At 57.2% G+C, this 15,883-nt stretch overlaps 1 protein-coding gene across 4 annotated transcripts; it reads left to right on the top strand.

The window, feature by feature from the left end:
• The first annotated feature begins 829 nt into the window (after window positions 1-829).
• Window positions 830-13,811, top strand: POFUT2 (protein O-fucosyltransferase 2). Of its 4 annotated transcripts, XM_020875163.2 has the most exons (9): window positions 832-991; window positions 2,298-2,548; window positions 4,546-4,690; window positions 5,281-5,391; window positions 10,260-10,326; window positions 11,515-11,640; window positions 11,925-12,105; window positions 12,414-12,537; window positions 12,763-13,811. In XM_020875163.2, exons 1-9 carry the CDS (start codon window positions 861-863, stop codon window positions 12,914-12,916), a joined length of 1,290 nt encoding a protein of 429 aa, XP_020730822.1. In that variant the 5' UTR covers window positions 832-860; the 3' UTR covers window positions 12,917-13,811. The 4 variants fall into 4 exon arrangements, 1 of the variants encoding a protein (XP_020730822.1); XR_002310201.2 differs by lacking the exons at window positions 11,925-12,105; window positions 12,414-12,537; window positions 12,763-13,811 and having other exon boundaries at window positions 830-991; window positions 10,260-10,874; window positions 11,515-11,602; XR_002310202.2 differs by lacking the exons at window positions 11,515-11,640; window positions 11,925-12,105; window positions 12,414-12,537; window positions 12,763-13,811 and adding an exon at window positions 11,153-11,239 and having other exon boundaries at window positions 830-991; window positions 10,260-10,874.
• The last annotated feature ends 2,072 nt before the right edge of the window (window positions 13,812-15,883 follow it).

Genomic DNA, 15,883 nt, shown 5'->3' with positions numbered 1-15,883 from the left:
ATAGAGACAGTGCCCAGTGCATGGAGTTCAGTACTGAGAGAGCTTGGTACCTCTAATAGAGACAGTGCCCAGTGCGGGAAGAGCACAGTGGGCACTCCTGAGGCAGGAGCGTTGGTGCTGGTGCAGGAAGCCGGCTCAGTAGAGCGCGGAACAGCAGGACCTCTTGGTCTGGAATGAAGGTTCCTGAGGAGACCCCAGAGCACCATACGCACCATACCCCAAATGTCCGAGGCCCGCTGGCCGCTCTGCCCCCTCGAACTGTCGTTCTCCAGTGAGATCACACCTAGCCCAGCATCTGGCACCCCCGCCCCACCCGCCTCCCGCCGCACCTCCCATCTTGGGAGAAATCCTGTCATCTGGGAAACTGCCCAGCAACGCGAATTCAAGACCCGTAGCGGGCCTGGCGGATTTGTGGGTCAGGTACCCAACCTGGACAGGCGTACAGGCCTGGGGCTCGCCTAAGGCTAGCCCTCCCGCAGAAGGCACGCTGACCGGTTTCGCGTCCGGAGCCCTTGGAGGCAGCAGAGCCAAGCAGTCCTGCGAGGCCCCGCCCCCTTCACGGCCCCGCCCCCCGACCTCGCCCTAACCTCCGCCCCGCACGAACTACCGGGAGGACCTCAGCGCGGCCCCGCCCAGGGATCGGCCCCGGCCTCCCGCCCATTAGTCCTGCCTCCCGGCCCCGCCCCAGCCCCCTCGGCTCTGCAAGTTTGAAGGAATGTCCGGATTCGGGATTACGCAAGACGCATGCGCTAGGTGGGCATCGTAGCGTTGCCGTGGCTACGGGAGACGCTCTCGGCTAGGGCGCGCTGCGCTTCCGGGGGTGGGGAGCGGCTACAGGAAGTGCGTGGCCGCCCGGGGCCATGGCGGCGCTTGCCGTCGTCTTCCTGCTGCTCTGGGCGGCATCCTGGCCGTCGGCCTCGGCCTCCGGCGACGAGTTCTGGCCTGGCCAGTCGGCAGCCGACATCCTGTCGGGGGCGGCGTCCCGCAGACGGTAAACGCATGCCCTTGCCATCGGCGGGGCCGGGACCGGGACCCGGAGCACAGGGCCGGGAGGCGGGGCTCAGAGACAGGGTGCGGAGTTGTGGGTCCTCGGTCTGCCCTACACCCTTGGCGCCCTGGCCTGGAGACGCGAGCCAGGGTCGTCTGGCGACCGCGGCCTCCCGGAGTCCCTTGGAAGGACAGGCTAGGGTCCACGTTAGGGGGCAGGGAGAGGGCCCCAGTTAGTTGATAGGGAGTGTTGCCTGGCGTTCGAGGAGCCCCAGAATCAAATGCTCGAATGGGGTGGCTCTTAAGAAAGCCCAGCCTTCTTTATCTGCAGGAGATTTTCCGCCCTATACAGATGCTGGTTGTTTTATAGATAAATCTCAGGAGTAAGAAACAAGCGTCTGTGCCCTACAGCTGTTACTGAGGGAGGGCCTGACCCAAAAGAGACTGCTGGGTGCAGGGTGTACAGACGGTAGACTGGCAGTTTTGGGGGATTGGAGGCCCGGGCCAGGCATTCCAGCATGGTCTCTTTTGCAAACGGAGGTGCAGAGAAGGGAGGGTGAGGCCATAGCAGAGGCAGGAGTCCCCTCTCTGGGTCTTGTGTAGGGGAGTCTCGCTGTGGATAAGGCAGCAGTTCTCAGTGGGTGCTCAAGGACCCCCGAGCTGCCAGGTCATTTTCCTAGAAACACTGGAATGCTGTCTGCCTTTTGCACACACTGAGTTTACTGTGGGGGTTTCCAGAGACCACCTGACCTGTGGTATCATAACACAGGGAATGGAGAAGCAGACAGGAGAATACAGGTGTCACCTGACTGAAGAGAGACTTGCAGAAATTAAAAACACTGATACTCTTCTCACTCATGATTTTTGTCTTGAATATACTGGAAATTCATAAAAAAGTTCTTGCTTTTTTCCTAATACAGGAATTATTGATAGATTTAACTCACATAAATAGCAGCCTTTTGGAGTCCTCAATAATTGTTGAGAATGTAATAATTGTTGAGAATGTGCAGGGGTCCATAGACCAAGAAGACTGAGAACCCCTATGGGACGAGGGCTCAGATTCTAGCCATTGAGATCCTGCTGGTTTTAGCTATGAATTATTGCTGATTGTTAAACAGATGCTAAGATGCTTTCTGTGCCTACTCCAGGGCTCTTTAAGTAACTGGTCTTATAGAAATGGGTGGGCCGCTGCCTCCAGTTTACAGATCAAATTGGTGCCTGGTGTTGGGGCCAGGCTGTGAATGTGGGCGGTTGGGTTTTCCGTGCAGAGCCCTGGCCCTGAGGCGCTGTTGTCCTGCCCACCCTGCCAGGTACCTTCTGTACGATGTCAATCCCCCCGAGGGCTTCAACCTCCGTAGAGATGTCTACATCCGCATCGCCTCCCTCCTGAAGACTCTGCTGAAGACGGAGGAGTGGGTGCTGGTGCTGCCCCCCTGGGGCCGCCTGTACCACTGGCAGAGCCCCGACATTCACCAGGTCCGGATTCCCTGGTCCGACTTCTTTGACCTTCCAAGTCTCAACAGAAACATCCCTGTCATTGAGTATGAGCAGTTCATCGCAGGTGAGGCGGGTGGTGGTCCTTTAACTGGGGCCGGGCGGTCGTTGGTTCTGGTGTGACCGTCCGGCCAGGCCAGAGACTTTGGCCAGCGGGGCTGTCTCCCCTCAGGCCTTAATGTAGGGGCCCTGCTTCCTGCTTCCTGCTTCTGTTTTCCCCACTACTAGTGATCTTGGTCTTTTCATAGTTTTTTAGGGAAATAGATCTGAAGCGTCTGAGCTATGTGTCCCCTCGCCTCTAAAAACCCGGGCCGCCTTGGTGAAGCGGAGCTGTGATGGGGAGGCCACTGCCCGGAGGCTGGCCTCGTCCCAGCTGGACTGCAGGCCTCCCTTTCTGTGCAGGCCACTCTTACCTGAAGAAAGGCTCAGTGCGTGAGTGGTGGTGGCCATGTGCTGGCAGACATGTAACGCCGTGTCCTGCCTTGTCCGGTCCTATTCAGGGTTCCTGTTTTAATGTTTTTAAGAGAGAAGAGCTGATGATTTCCTAGAATAAAGGAGTTGGAGCACACCACTACCTTGTTTAGGAGACATGAACTTAAATAGGGTCATCTCTGCCCCACGTCCCTGGAGCCTCCTGGAAGAGCAAGTCATGGCTCCTGAGCGGCGGTCGTGGGACCTCTGCTCTTTGAGGGCCTGGGAGCCTGAGAGTCGCTGCTCCCGCCAGGGACAGGCCCACATGTCCTTACCAGGTTCTGTTCTCGCCGCGCCCCGTGCCCTGTCACCCGAAGATGTTTTCCCCATCAAGGTTAGCACCATGGGTGCCACAGGCCTGGAGCCTTGAAGTGGCTGCTGCTGGGAAGGTGGACTCGAGGCTGGAGGTCAGCCTCCCTACCCGAGGGTGGTTGGGGTGTCCAGTCTGACCCAGCTCCTCCCAGGGGGGCAGGCTCGGTCTTGGTCTGCACGGGGCTTGGCCCCCAGGAAACTGACCCCTGACTTGCTGGTGGGGCGCGGTCGACCACGAGCTGGGCTCAGTGATGGCACACAGGTGTGGTTCCTGCTGTTCTGCCAGCCTCATCCCTTAGGCTGGGCAGCAAGGTGAGGACTGAGCCCACGGGTGACAGTGTGAAGGGGGCAGCCTTGACCCCGCTCAGGTTTCTTCCTGCAGAGGGGACAGGGGTGGGTGCTACCCCAGAAGACCCTCAGGCCTTGTGCCACGGGTGCATCAACGTCTCAGTTCTGGTGTTACCACCCCTGCCTTGCTGGAGGAGCCCCTGAGTTTTGGGCGTTAGTGCCCAAGCCGAACGAATGTGGATGACCCTGGGTTTCACTCGCTGTGGTGCGCTCACTCCCAGGCTCGGTCGTTCCACCTGTGAGCACCTCTTCACTGAGCACCGGGTGGTGGGCGGGGGGCTCTAGGTGTGAGAGGAGCGGTGGGTGAGAGGGGTATTGACCCCTGCTCTCCTGGCCTCTGTCCTGGAGAGTGGAGGCCGAGCTTAAGTCAGTGGTGAGGACACGCAGCTCTGGGGCAGGCCCCAGAGCTACAGGACGAGAAAACTGGAAGGGGTGTGGGGTCTGGGTGGTGGTCGTGGCCTGGGAAGGCATCTTTTTTGGGGAACTGCAGTTTGATGGCCTCACAGGGGTCAAGAGAGCCCTGGAGGAGACAGCTGGTCAGGGGCCTGGGGAAGGAGCATGCCCTGGGCTCCAGGCACCACGGGGAGGGAGCCAGAGGAGGAGGAGCCCAGAGAGGAGAGGCCAGAGGACCGGCCCTGCCCCCAGGGAAGGGGGGTGTAGTCGGAGAGAGAAGAGGGCCCAGGGCCAGCCCAGGTGCTGTCATAGGTCAGGGCAGCGTGGGGCCCAGAGGAGCCGCGGGGCCTGGATGGCCTCACCCTGGCAGCCCTCCCATCCCGTCGGACCCCCACGTCCCAAGGTCCTTGTTCCATCATCTCTGTTGTTACAAGCTCTCTCCAGTCCTGTTTGGGAAGACAGTGTTGTTCTGTACGGGGTGATTCTGTGTCCCTGTAACCTGGGCCGTGGTCCCGTTCTCATTTGTCCTGTCTCCTCCAGAGTCTGGCGGGCCCTTCATCGACCAGGTCTATGTCCTGCAAGGCTACGCGGAAGGCTGGAAGGAGGGGGCCTGGGAGGAGAAGGTTGACAGCCGGCCCTGCATTGAGCCGCCGCTGTACTCTCAGGACAAGCACGAGTATTACAGGTACTGCCGGGAGGTCCACGGGCACGGCCCACGTCCAGGGCGGCTCTCGCTGCTGCATTTGGGGCTCAGGCTGTTTAGGAGTACCCGTTTGAACCTCTTTGTGGAGATGTCATCACCCCAGCCTGCGTGCTGTCAGAAGAGCTGCCTGGGGAAGTGCTGCCCATCCTCTCCTCCCTCTGCAGCCTCCATAGCCCCCTTCCCCACCTTCCCCAGCCGAGGACCAGAGTAATGTGGTTCTAAGACCTGGCGTGACTAGGAGCTCTTGAGAGCAGAGTTGCTTTGAGGATAGTTACATCAAAACGGGCCCTGACACATAAAGCATTATTTCCGCCGGGTTCCTCTGGGGCCACCCTATTTTCCCATCATTGAACCATCCAGGTTCCTGAAAAGAGCGTCAGTGGTCTCATCAGATGAGATGACATTTGTGGTTTCTTTAAAAATTTCCACACTATCGCTACCTGTGATCACAACCAAGTTTTCACATAGAAACCAGCCGAGTTTCTCCAGGTCAGGCTGTGCATCTGGACTTGACTCCCTGCCCATGGACGAACACACCACACTGACGGGGTGCCGTGGGTCTTATTTTCCAGAGGATGGTTTTGGGGTTACGAAGAGACGAGGGGTTTAAACGTTTCCTGTCTGTCTGTCCAGGGATCGGCCTCCATCATCGCGCCTGTGCTATTGAGAAACACGTCTGCACGGTGAGTGTCTCCGTGGCCGCTGGGTGCCGGCTGGTACCTGTGTGTGCGTGTGTGCCATGGTGCTGGCACGGCTCGTGGCAGGGGGGAGGGGCACTCCCTGGAGGGTTAGCCCTCAGCCTTCCCTCACCCCCAGGGGGCCTGGCGGTCAGGATCCAGGGAGCACCCCCCAGAATCACCCATGGGAGCACTCCCAGTGGGGCGGCCATGCCTTCTGTCTTCTGGGTGCTGCTTGGGACATCTGTGCTCTGAGCCTGACCTTGGTGTGTGTGGGGCGGTTGTCTCTGGTCCCACCACTGGTGGGTGGTGCAGTTGGATTCCCACCCAGATCCTGCCCCGGGGTCCCGTCTGAGCTGGTGGGGAGAGTTGGGGCCGTGGGGGGCAGGCAGGGGCGGGGGGAAGGAGGAGAAGATGGGGATGAGTCAGGACCAGGACAGGAGTGGGACGAGTGACCCCTGAGGAATAGGGGGCTGGGGCGGCCTGCAGCTGGTCTTGGAGGCTCAGGTGGAGGAGGAGCACTTCCCCTCGGGACTGTTGGGGAGGTCACTCCTGAATCAGGCCTTCGCAAAGCTGGGCTCTGAGAGGTCGGAGGAACGGCTCAAGCCTAGGCACAGCGCCCTGGCGACTGCTCCTGGCCTCTCGTGTAGGAAGTCTGTCTGCACGCCCGGGCTCTCTTTGAAGCAGAAAACCAGGCACGTGCACACTCCCCCCCCCCCCCCCCCCCCCACACACACACACACCCTGGGCAGCACCAGAGGGTCAGCAGGAAGGGACATGGGGTCTCGGGCAAGTCCCAAGGTCTGGTGTGTGAGGGAAGCTCCTCTGGAGGTGCATGCTTGGTTCCAGCATGCCTGGGGAGTTCCCTGCAGGTGTGAGTTGTGGGGGACATGGGGACCCGGAAAAGCTGGCCCTCCCATTAGCCACCATCACTGTCCTGAGCCTGCAGCAGGCACTGAGCCACTTCCCTGCTCTCTGGGGCCTGGAAGGTCTGCCTGTCCCAGCACTGCCCCATGTGCCAGGGTGCCAGGCCGATCCCTCCTGGGCCTGTGTAAACAAAACGCAGGTGGGCACACATGCTCTGCTGGGTGGGTCCAATCTCCACCAAGAGAGGAAGAGGCACGAGGTTGCTAGAGATTTGGGACCCTGCAATACAAGTCCTAAAACTGCATTTCCAAAGCAGATCTGGCTGAAATTTTGGGCTGTGAGGCGGGGGTTTTTTTGTTTTTGTTTTTTTGGTCCCATTTGCAGGTAAGGAGATCTGAGCCCAGGAGAGACTGGTGCCCAGGGACCCCTCCTTCTGTTCGAGAGACAATGATGATAGGGAGTGGGCTTAGGGTTAGGTTGCTGAGACGTGAGGCCAGATAAGGGGGGGCACCCCTACCACACAGATAACTCAAGATGTGAAAAGCACTAACCAAAGAGAGGATGGATACGTTCAGTTACCCTGAAGTTTAATAAGGCTTGTCTGCCAATAGATACTGTTAACAAATGGACACAAACCCCAGAGAGGGGTACTTGCAGCCTGTCCTGTAGGACCCAGATGCAAACAGAGCTCTTGAAGGCCCCTGAGGACAGGGCAGGCAGCCTTGGAGCAGATTCAGCAAAAGACACAATTATGTACATTGTCGGGGGTATCAAGTACACCCTGTTTGTGCTCAGGGGGGACACACTGCCCTTAGACCCGAGGAGAGACGCAGCCCACTGCGTCTTGGATAAAGGGCCCCAGGGGCAGAAGGAGGTGGGAGACCCCTGGGGGTGCAGGGGACGTCAGGCAGAGGGGGGCAGGCTTGTGACCCTAAGTGCCTGCAGGAGCATCCCACACATGTTCCGGAATATTCCTGTGAGCCCCAGACCAGGGAGCCCTTATACCCCTCAGCAGTCGATCATTGGAAAAGCTAGGTTGTGCAAATTCAGAATTGAAGCACGACTGAGCCATGAAAATCAAAAAGCACTGCTGCCTCCAGCAAAGGTGATCACGAGGAGCAAACAGCAAGTGAGAAAAGCTGAAGATAAGTCCAGCCATCCCAGGGCGGGAAGTTAGAGAGGCATGGCCACCCGCCTGTGGGGGTCCCGGGGCCAGGGCAGGGTTGAAGCATGCTCTCTAGGCCCCTAGAGCTGCTTCAGAACCCCACGTGGCCATTGGCAGGGTGGGATACACGCGTCTGCAGGCTATGCTGTGTCTTGTCGTAAAATGGAGTCTTCAGAAAACTGTTCTCACAGGGACCCCAGGCCACCACTGGGTCCATCCCCTCTCATCTTTCCAGAACTCTTCTTCTTGCACCCAGCGCTCATGCCCATCTCCCTGTAAAGCACACATGTGCTCACACCACAGGCGTGTTCTCTGCTGAGTGTCCTGTCTGTCTCCCACTTGGTGGTACCCCTTGGGAGGCTCTGTGAGGTGAGACCCATGAGGTCACTGCAGAGGTTGCCACGTTCCTCTGCACCTGTCTCCGCACAGAGGAAGAGGGTTCGCGGAACCTGCCTGAGTTGGTGGCCTTTGACTGGTCCCAGGTTTTGCCGTCACAAATAGGAACCGTGTCTGCACAGTCATGGGGAAGTGAGGACACAGGCTTTCGCCCAGAACAGAAGCTGGGTCTTGCTTTCCGAGTGGTGGCCACCAAGCCGTGGTCCCCACGCAGCCCCGGGCAGGGCGCTTTGGGCTTTGGAGCTGACGAGTGAGGGTGGGCCTCTGCTATGTTCATTGTGTTTCTTTGATTTCAGAGTAAAACCATGTTGAAGAGCTCTTTTGAAATGATTTGCTGTGAAGCATCTATTTACATATTTTGCCAATTTGTTTCTCTACAGAAGTTTTAAACTTTTATATATTCAGAGTTGTTATCCTGTTTATTCTTTAAAGGTTGCTATGTGGTTTTTTTAAAAATAATCTTTCAGATCAGTTCATTTACTCCGTCGTGTCCAACTCTTTGCTACTCCGTGGACTGCAGCACACCAGGCCTCCCTGTCCATCACCAACTCCTGGAGCTTACTCAGACTCACATCCATCGAGTTGGTGATGCCATCCAACCATCTCATCCTCTGTTGTCCCCTTCTGCTCTCGCCTTCAATCTTTCCCAGCATCAGAGTCTTTTCCAGTGAGTCAGTTCTTTGCATCAGGTGGCCAAAGTATTGGAGTTTCAGTGTCAGCATCAATCCTTCCAATGAACACCAGGACTGATCTCCTTTAGGATGGACTGATTGGCTCTCTTTGCAGTCCAAGGGACTTTCAAGAATCTTCTCCAGCATTATACTTCCAACACTGTACATCAGTTCTTTGATGCTCAGCTTTCTTCATAGTCCAACTCTTACATCCATACATGACTACTGGAAAAAACCATAGCTTTGACCAGATGGACCTTTGTCGGCAAAGTGATGTCTCTGCTTTTTAACATGCTGTCTAGGTTGGTCATAGCTTTTCTTCCCAGGAGCAAGCATCTTTTAATTTCATGGCTGCAATCACCATCTGCAGTGATTTTGGAGCCCCCCAAAATAGTCTGTCTCTGTTTCTGTTGTTTTCCCATCTATTTGCCATGAAGTGATGGGGCCGGATGCCATGATCTTAGTTTTCTGAATACTGAATTTCAAGCCAACTTTTTCACTCTCCTCTTTCACTTTCATCAAGAGACTCTTTAGTTCTTGGCTTTCTGTCATAAGGGTGGTGTCATCTGCATATCTGGCAGATTGTCCGGCAATCTTAATTCCGGCTTGTGCTTCATCCAGCCTGGCATTTCACAGATGTACTCTGCATATAAGTTAAATAAGTAGGTGACAATATACAGCCTTGATGTACTCCTTTCCCGATTTGGAACCAGTCTGTTGTTCCATGTCCAGTTCTAACTGTTGCTTCTTGACCTGTATGCAGATTTCTCAGGAGGCAGATAAGGTGGTCTGGTATTCCCGTCTCTTGAGGATTCTCCAGTTTGTTGTGATCCACACAGTAAAAGGCTTTAGCATTCAGTAAACCGGAAGTAGGTGTTTTAATAATCTTTACCATTTCAGTATTCTTAAAAATTCTTTCTTGTTATACTCTTTATAGTTTCAGTCTCCACAACTAACTCTGAGCCTCTGAGGATCTGTTTTGGCTTAAAAATGGAGTCCCTGATCACCCCACCCATGTCCCCCACCCAGGCATCTGGGAGCCGCCCTCTCCAGGGTTGTCCTGCCCAGGGGGTCAGCCTGGAGTGGATATGGCCTGTTCTGGAGGGTCCTCTCTGCGTGTTATGATTCTTCAAGTTGCTTGATGAGCTCAGGTGGGCAGCCTCTTCTGCCCCACACTTTGAAGGATCAAGTTGACGCTTCTCCAAAGAAGGGGCCTGGCTTTTGGCCGGAGAAAGACACACACGACAAGGATTGTCTTTTCGTTAAGGTGATCCTTAGAAGCAGGAGTAAGCATGCACGCACTCCTTTGGGGTAGGCGTGGTTGTTTGGCTTTGCCCTTTCCCCAGAAGTGCGAGTTAAGCCACAGCTGTTTTCACCTTGAGCTTTGCATTCCTGGTATGAACTCTTATTTGTCATTTGTGTTTTTCTTTTAGTGTGTTGCTGGATTCTGTTGGCTAGTTTTATTTATTTTGTGTATTTGTGTGGTTTTTTTGCATTGATAGTCACAAGTGAGCTTGGCTGCTGAGGTAGTTCAGTGGCAAGGGCAGGAGAGAGTCTGTGAATGTTTAGAACCACTGAGGAAGCAGAAGCCATCTGCAGACGGCTGCCTTTGAGAGGGTCAGCAGAGACTTGCCCTCATGCACCCAGCTGACCCTACAGGGTCTGGACCTGCTCAGGTTTTGTCCTGGGCTGTTCCCTGGCCCAGGGCCCTCCCACATGACGGTGCTCAGTGGAACACATGGGCATAAAGACCTTTTTCTGTTGTTTAAAAATAGGTCTGTGATGTTGGACCGAGCCGAGAACCTCCTCCACGACCACTACGGTGGGAAGGAGTACTGGGACGTGAGTGTTGCCTTGAGCGTCTGTGTGAACGCGTGTAGTTTGGGAAACATATCCCTCCCCCCCAACTCCTTAACACACACACACGTGCACACACACAGCAGCTCCTGTGTCCACCTGCTGCCTAACGCAGTGAGGCCGAGTATCTGGGGGTGGGCCTGCCGGCGAGTGCTCCCCACCTGCCCACGGAGGTGCTCCCGGGAGAGGGCTGGGGCGTCCCAGGCCCTCCTCCTGCACTGGCTGTCCCTGCTGCTGGTGCTGGGAGCCTGGACGAGAGCTCTGGCCCCATGTGCTCAGCCATGGGAGGTGGGCGCTGTCTGCTCGAGTCCTGGACAGGGGAGTTGGGCTCTGCTTTGATGGGGAGGTGCTGGCTGTGGTGGACAGATGGTGCTGGAGGTGGGCCAAGGCCTTCTCCCGTCCTTCTGGGGTGGAGAGGCCTAGTCATCAGGTGTCTGGTTCGGAAAAGAGGTGCAGTCCTGCCCATGGAGGCCCAGTGCAAAAGCATCAGACGTTCCCTGAGAAGAGCCCTTGGCTACAAGGTGGAGACCCAGGTGACGTCGGCACGCCTGGCCTGTCCGGGGCTCAGCCAGAAACATTGGGGTGGGTGGGCGGGCTGCGGGGACAGCTCCCACCTTCCCACGGGTACCAAAACTGACTCTTAGCAGGGACATTTTTCTGTTGTTGATGTGAAATAGAAGTGGGGATTGGGCAGGGCAGAGGCCCCCAAGTGAGAGCCCTGCTCCTTGGACTCGGGCACCTCCTGATGGGTGGGTTCAGAATCACAGAAGGGCCATTGTCATCATGTGGACACGGGTTCTATGCCTCTCAGCCCTGCAGGGTGGTGACCCTTCAGCACTTTCCTGACCCTGCCAGTCACATTCACTTAGCCAGAGCTGGGCCCTAGGCCACAGGACACTTGGGAAGAGAGAGAGCTGCAGCGCCGGACTGCACAGCCCGTCGGAGCGTACCAGGCCGATGTGGTCACACCCCCTGGACGCTCCTGACCGTCCGAATGGTGGGCTCCACCTTGAATCCGCTGCACAGCCCATGGGCCAGTGGCCAACCTGCCTGAGGCCCTAGCTCGCTCGTTGTCCTCGGGTTGGACTCTGGATGAATGAGGGGGTTCTGGGGATAAGAGGGAGTGGCGGGCAAGGAGGGTTGGTGCTGGGCTCATGGCCTGTCTTCCTACAGACCCGGCGCAGCATGGTGTTTGCCAGGCACCTGCGGGCGGTGGGGGATGAGTTCAGGAGCAGGTACCTCAACTCCACGGACGTGGCCGATGGAATCCCCTTCGAGGAGGACTGGACCCGGATGAAGGTACCCCCCTTGCCCCCGTAATCTTTGGGGGTGGGGTGCATTTCTCTCCTGAGATGCCTCACAACTAAGCCCTTAAACGTTAGGAAGGGTCTGAAGGGGGCATGCCTGCCCATCACAGGGCTCCTGGCCCTGCACCTCAGTTACCCGAGCTGCTGCTTGTCTGCAGGGAGCCCCATCCTAGTGTAAACCTGAGGACATTGGTGATCAGTCCAGGGACAGACCCCGTCAGGCCTGAATCCCGCCTGCTTGTCACCAGCTCAGCCAGTTTGGTCCCCTTTGGCCAGGTCAAGCTGGGCTCCTCGCTGGGGGGCCCGTACCTGGGCGTCCACCTGAGGAGGAAAGACTTCATCTGGGGGCACCGGGAGGACGTGCCCAGCCTGGACGGGGCTGTGAGGAAGATCCGCAGCCTCATGAGGGCCCACCAGCTGGACAAGGTGTTCGTGGCCACAGACGCCGTCAGGAAGGGTATTCAGCTCCTGTCCATCTGTTCCTCCTTGGGTTAATAGTGGGGTTGTGTTTCTGTGCTCGTCCCCCACCCTGTGGTCCTGCTGTGGGCACACGTGCGTGTGTGTGCGAGTCCCTCTTGGCCTGTGTGAGTCGTGGGCATGTGTATATGCATGTGCTAGTCCCTTGCAGTCTGAGAGTCGGCACATCTGCATGCGTGAGTCCCCTGCACCCTGCAGAGTAGTGGGTATGTGCATGCCTGTGCGACACCCCTCTAGGCTGTGCAACACCCCCGTGCCCCCCTCTCACCGGCCCCCTCGCACCCACAGAGCTGGAGGAGTTGCGGAGGCTGCTGCCTGAGATGGTGCGGTTCGAACCCACGTGGGAGGAGCTGGAGCTCTACAAGGACGGGGGTGTGGCCATCGTGGACCAGTGGATCTGCGCGCACGCCCGGTGAGCGCCCTGCTCACGTATGGCCCGTGTTCCCGGCTGGGTCCTCATGTGCAGACAGGCTGGTCTGCTCGCCCCCCCCGAGTCCTGAGCCCAGGTCGCTTGCTGGTGACCGGCTGCAGGGAACCCCAGCTGAGGGGACTGGGGCGAGGGCCCGGGCAGGTGTCTGGGTGGGTGGTGGATGGGGGGATTGCACTGCAGCCCTGGTGACAACCTGTTCCTCGGCAGGTTTTTTATCGGCACATCGGTCTCCACATTCTCCTTTCGAATTCACGAGGAGAGGGAGATCCTGGGCTTGGACCCCAAGACAACATACAACCGGTTCTGCGGGGATGAGGAGAAGGCGTGTGAGCAGCCCACTCACTGGAGGATTGCGTACTGAGCCCCCACGGCTGCCCGAGGACACGTGTCCTCTCCCGGATCTCAGGCTGGGGACCCCGCGGAGCGCACTGTGTGTGTCCTCGGCCTGGGTGTCTCTCTGTGAGCCGGTGCCTCTGCGTCCCCAGGACTTGGGTTGCTTTCACTTGGGATCCATCCGGAAGCAGGCGTCTGCAGCCAGCGAGGCCCCCGGTGATGCCGCGGAGGTTCCGGCTTGTCCTTACTGACCTTGGCCTGTGGGGTTTCCAGCAGCGTTGGCAGGCCTGGTACCTGGGCTGCTCCAGCCCTGGGCCAGTGGACGCGATGCTGACCCTGCCTGTGCCCCAGAGCAGTGCCCTTGGCCCTGCCCCCCTCCCCACAGAGCCCCGTGCCAGCTGGACGGCAGGCGGACCCCACCTCACCAGGGCTGGGCTGAGGCTTGTGGGGCTGTGAGCCCCACCCCTCCCCTCGGCCTGAATCAGAGCACCAGAACGGTGCTCAGGACGGCCCGGTGCTCTGGCTCCTGTTGGGGGGCGGGGGGAAGCCCTTCCGTGGTTGTCTGCAGGGTCTATCCAGCCAGTGTGGTCCAGCGGCCACAGCAACACGCCGGGCAGCCGATGCTCATCCTTGAAGCCTCTGTGCCCCCGCCCCCCCTGCCTTGAGGGCAAAGGGAGCAGGCTAGAGGAGCAGGGTCACTCCAGCCCCGGACCAGGCGCCCACCTTCCCCAACACGTGGGGTGACTGCTGGTGTGGGTGTGGGGAGCCATGCAGAGTTTGGGGGTGGGGTACCCAGAGCCCTGACCTTCCTGCGTCTCCTTCAGGGTCATAGGTGCCACTCTCGGCCGTGCAGGGTGAAGTGACAAGATATTTATTCTTTCTCCATTTGTATATCAAATGTTAATAAAACACATTTTCTAAAAGCGGTGCTTCTTCCGCCCGAGTACTCTTGGCCAAGAGCTGGACCAAGCATTTGGACTTGGTCGTCACCTTATTCTTTGAGGAAGGCAAGCTGCTCTGTCATCAGTGTGTTTGTGGGTGTGAGCGTGCTCGAGGCAGTGCGCACACCGCCAGCCCCTCTGTCCTTTGCTTGTGGCCGCAGATGTGTTGGTAAAGAGTCCATGGTTGCAGACATCTTGAGAACTGCTGTCATCTAGGCGCCAAGTGGTGGGAGCCCTGAGGTCACAGAGCCCTGAGGCCATCAGCAAGGCCTCGCACGGTGGAGACAGCTTGGGCTGCTGTGCGGAGACAGGAGGACCCCCTTTCACAGGCCAGGCCAGGCTAGGTCCCCCGGGACACACATCCCAGAGGTGTCTGGTCAGAGGGTGGGAGGAGCAGGTGGCAGATGACCCATGCCCTCTTCAACTGGTGCCCTCTCTCCTGGGGGTTTTTGTTCAGTCGCTGAGTTGTGTCTGACTGTGACCCCGTGGGCTGTAGCACCCCAGGCTTTCCTGTTTCACTATCTCCTGGAGTTTACTCAAACTGCCCCACCAACCATCTCATCTTGTGTAACCCTCTTCTGCCCTCAATTCTTCCCAGCTTCAGGGTCTTTTCCAATGAGTCGACTCTTCGTAACAAGTGGCCAAAGTATTGGAGTTTCAGCTTCAGCATCAGTCCTTCCAGTGAATATTCAGGGTTGATTTCTTTTAGGACTTACTGGTTTGATCACCTTGCTGTCCAAGGGACTCTGAAAAACCTCCAACACCACAGTGCAAAAGCATCAATTCTTTGGCACTCAGCCTTTTATGGTCCAAATTACATCCATACATGACTACTGGAAAAACAATAACTTTGACTATACAGACCTTTGTTGGCAAAGTAACATCTCTGGTTTTTAACATGCGGTCTAACTTTATCATAGCTTTTCTTCAAGGAGCAGGCATTTTAATTTCATGGCTGCAGTCACCGTCCACAGTGATTTTGGAGCCCAGGAAAATAAAATCTGTCACTCTTTGCATTGTTTCCACATCTGCCATGAAGTGATGGGACCAGATGCCAAACATGTCATTGTTTTTGCACCTGGTGAGGAGGGACCTCACCAAGCTCCTTCCATCTCTTGTCCGGACCCCCAGTCTGCTCCAGCTGATGCCTGCTGACGCACTGATCACTCAGCGTTGACCTTCTGGAATGCAGACATTTTAACTATCAGGGCTGCGTCTCCTTGTCTGTGTAGAAGGTCAGGAGTCAGGCGCGCAGGCAGGAGCCAAGCCAATGCTCTGATTGCCTCCCATCCTCCATACCTGCCCCAGTGACCCCCGCCACCCCGCCCCATCCTCAAAGGCAGACACAGTTCAACCTCAACCAAGTGGAGAGGCCGGCCTGAGGTAAATATTCATGTCCCTCCTGCCTGCTGGTTATCTCTGTGATTAAGTCGGCCCTTGTTCAGGGAGGCGATGACACAGCCAATTAACTCTCAGGACACTGTCACCAGCATTCAGAGAAACCCAGATAATCGTGGTCCTTTCCAACCAAGAGAGGGAGGTGAGAGTGTAAAATTCAAAGGCATCACTTACAATGAAGATTGACTTCCAGAAATCCTGTCTTGGCTCATGTACCTGATTCTGGCCGTGGACCCCGGGGTCAAGGTCGATGATGTCTAGGTGTGGATTTGGGGAGAGCAGGAGCCCCCTCTGTGGAGACAAGGAATCCCATCCAGGCATCCCACCCTGGGCGACCGACTTGGGTGAAAGAACCAGGGCCTGGGCTCCTCCCAGAGGGAAGAGACTTCTGTTGCAAGAGCGCGCATGCAGGCCCAGAGGATGTCTCGGGGGCGGGTGTCTGGGCCTGGGTCCCCTCTAGATGGGAAGATGGGATTCTCTTCCTGAAGCCAAGCATCAATCAAGAGAACAGAAACCCCACCAAACTCTGCCCTCCAAAGTGCATATGTGCCTCCTGAGGCCATCAACAAGGAGGCCAAGCTGAGGGAATGGGACGTATGAAGCCAGTGGAAACCAGATGCCTCCTGGTTGGGGCTGGTGACAGGACTTCTCGCATG

Source organism: Odocoileus virginianus, chromosome 4 (genome assembly GCF_023699985.2).
Source record: "Odocoileus virginianus isolate 20LAN1187 ecotype Illinois chromosome 4, Ovbor_1.2, whole genome shotgun sequence".
In the NCBI taxonomy this organism is placed as follows: domain Eukaryota; kingdom Metazoa; phylum Chordata; class Mammalia; order Artiodactyla; family Cervidae; genus Odocoileus; species Odocoileus virginianus.
Note: the sequence above shows the minus strand (reverse complement) of the source record. Positions and strands in the feature narration are given on the sequence as shown.

What these genes read in the sequence shown, in the direction of transcription:
- POFUT2 (XM_020875163.2), top strand. Translation starts at nt 861, where the DNA reads ATGGCGGCGCTTGCCGTCGTCTTCCTGCTGCTCTGGGCGGCATCCTGG. An exon ending in GTATGAGCAGTTCATCGCAG is followed by an intron (nt 2,549 to 4,545) that starts GTGAGGCGGGTG and finishes TGTCTCCTCCAG; the next exon opens with AGTCTGGCGGGCCCTTCATC. An exon ending in TGGATCTGCGCGCACGCCCG is followed by an intron (nt 12,538 to 12,762) that starts GTGAGCGCCCTG and finishes GTTCCTCGGCAG; the next exon opens with GTTTTTTATCGGCACATCGG.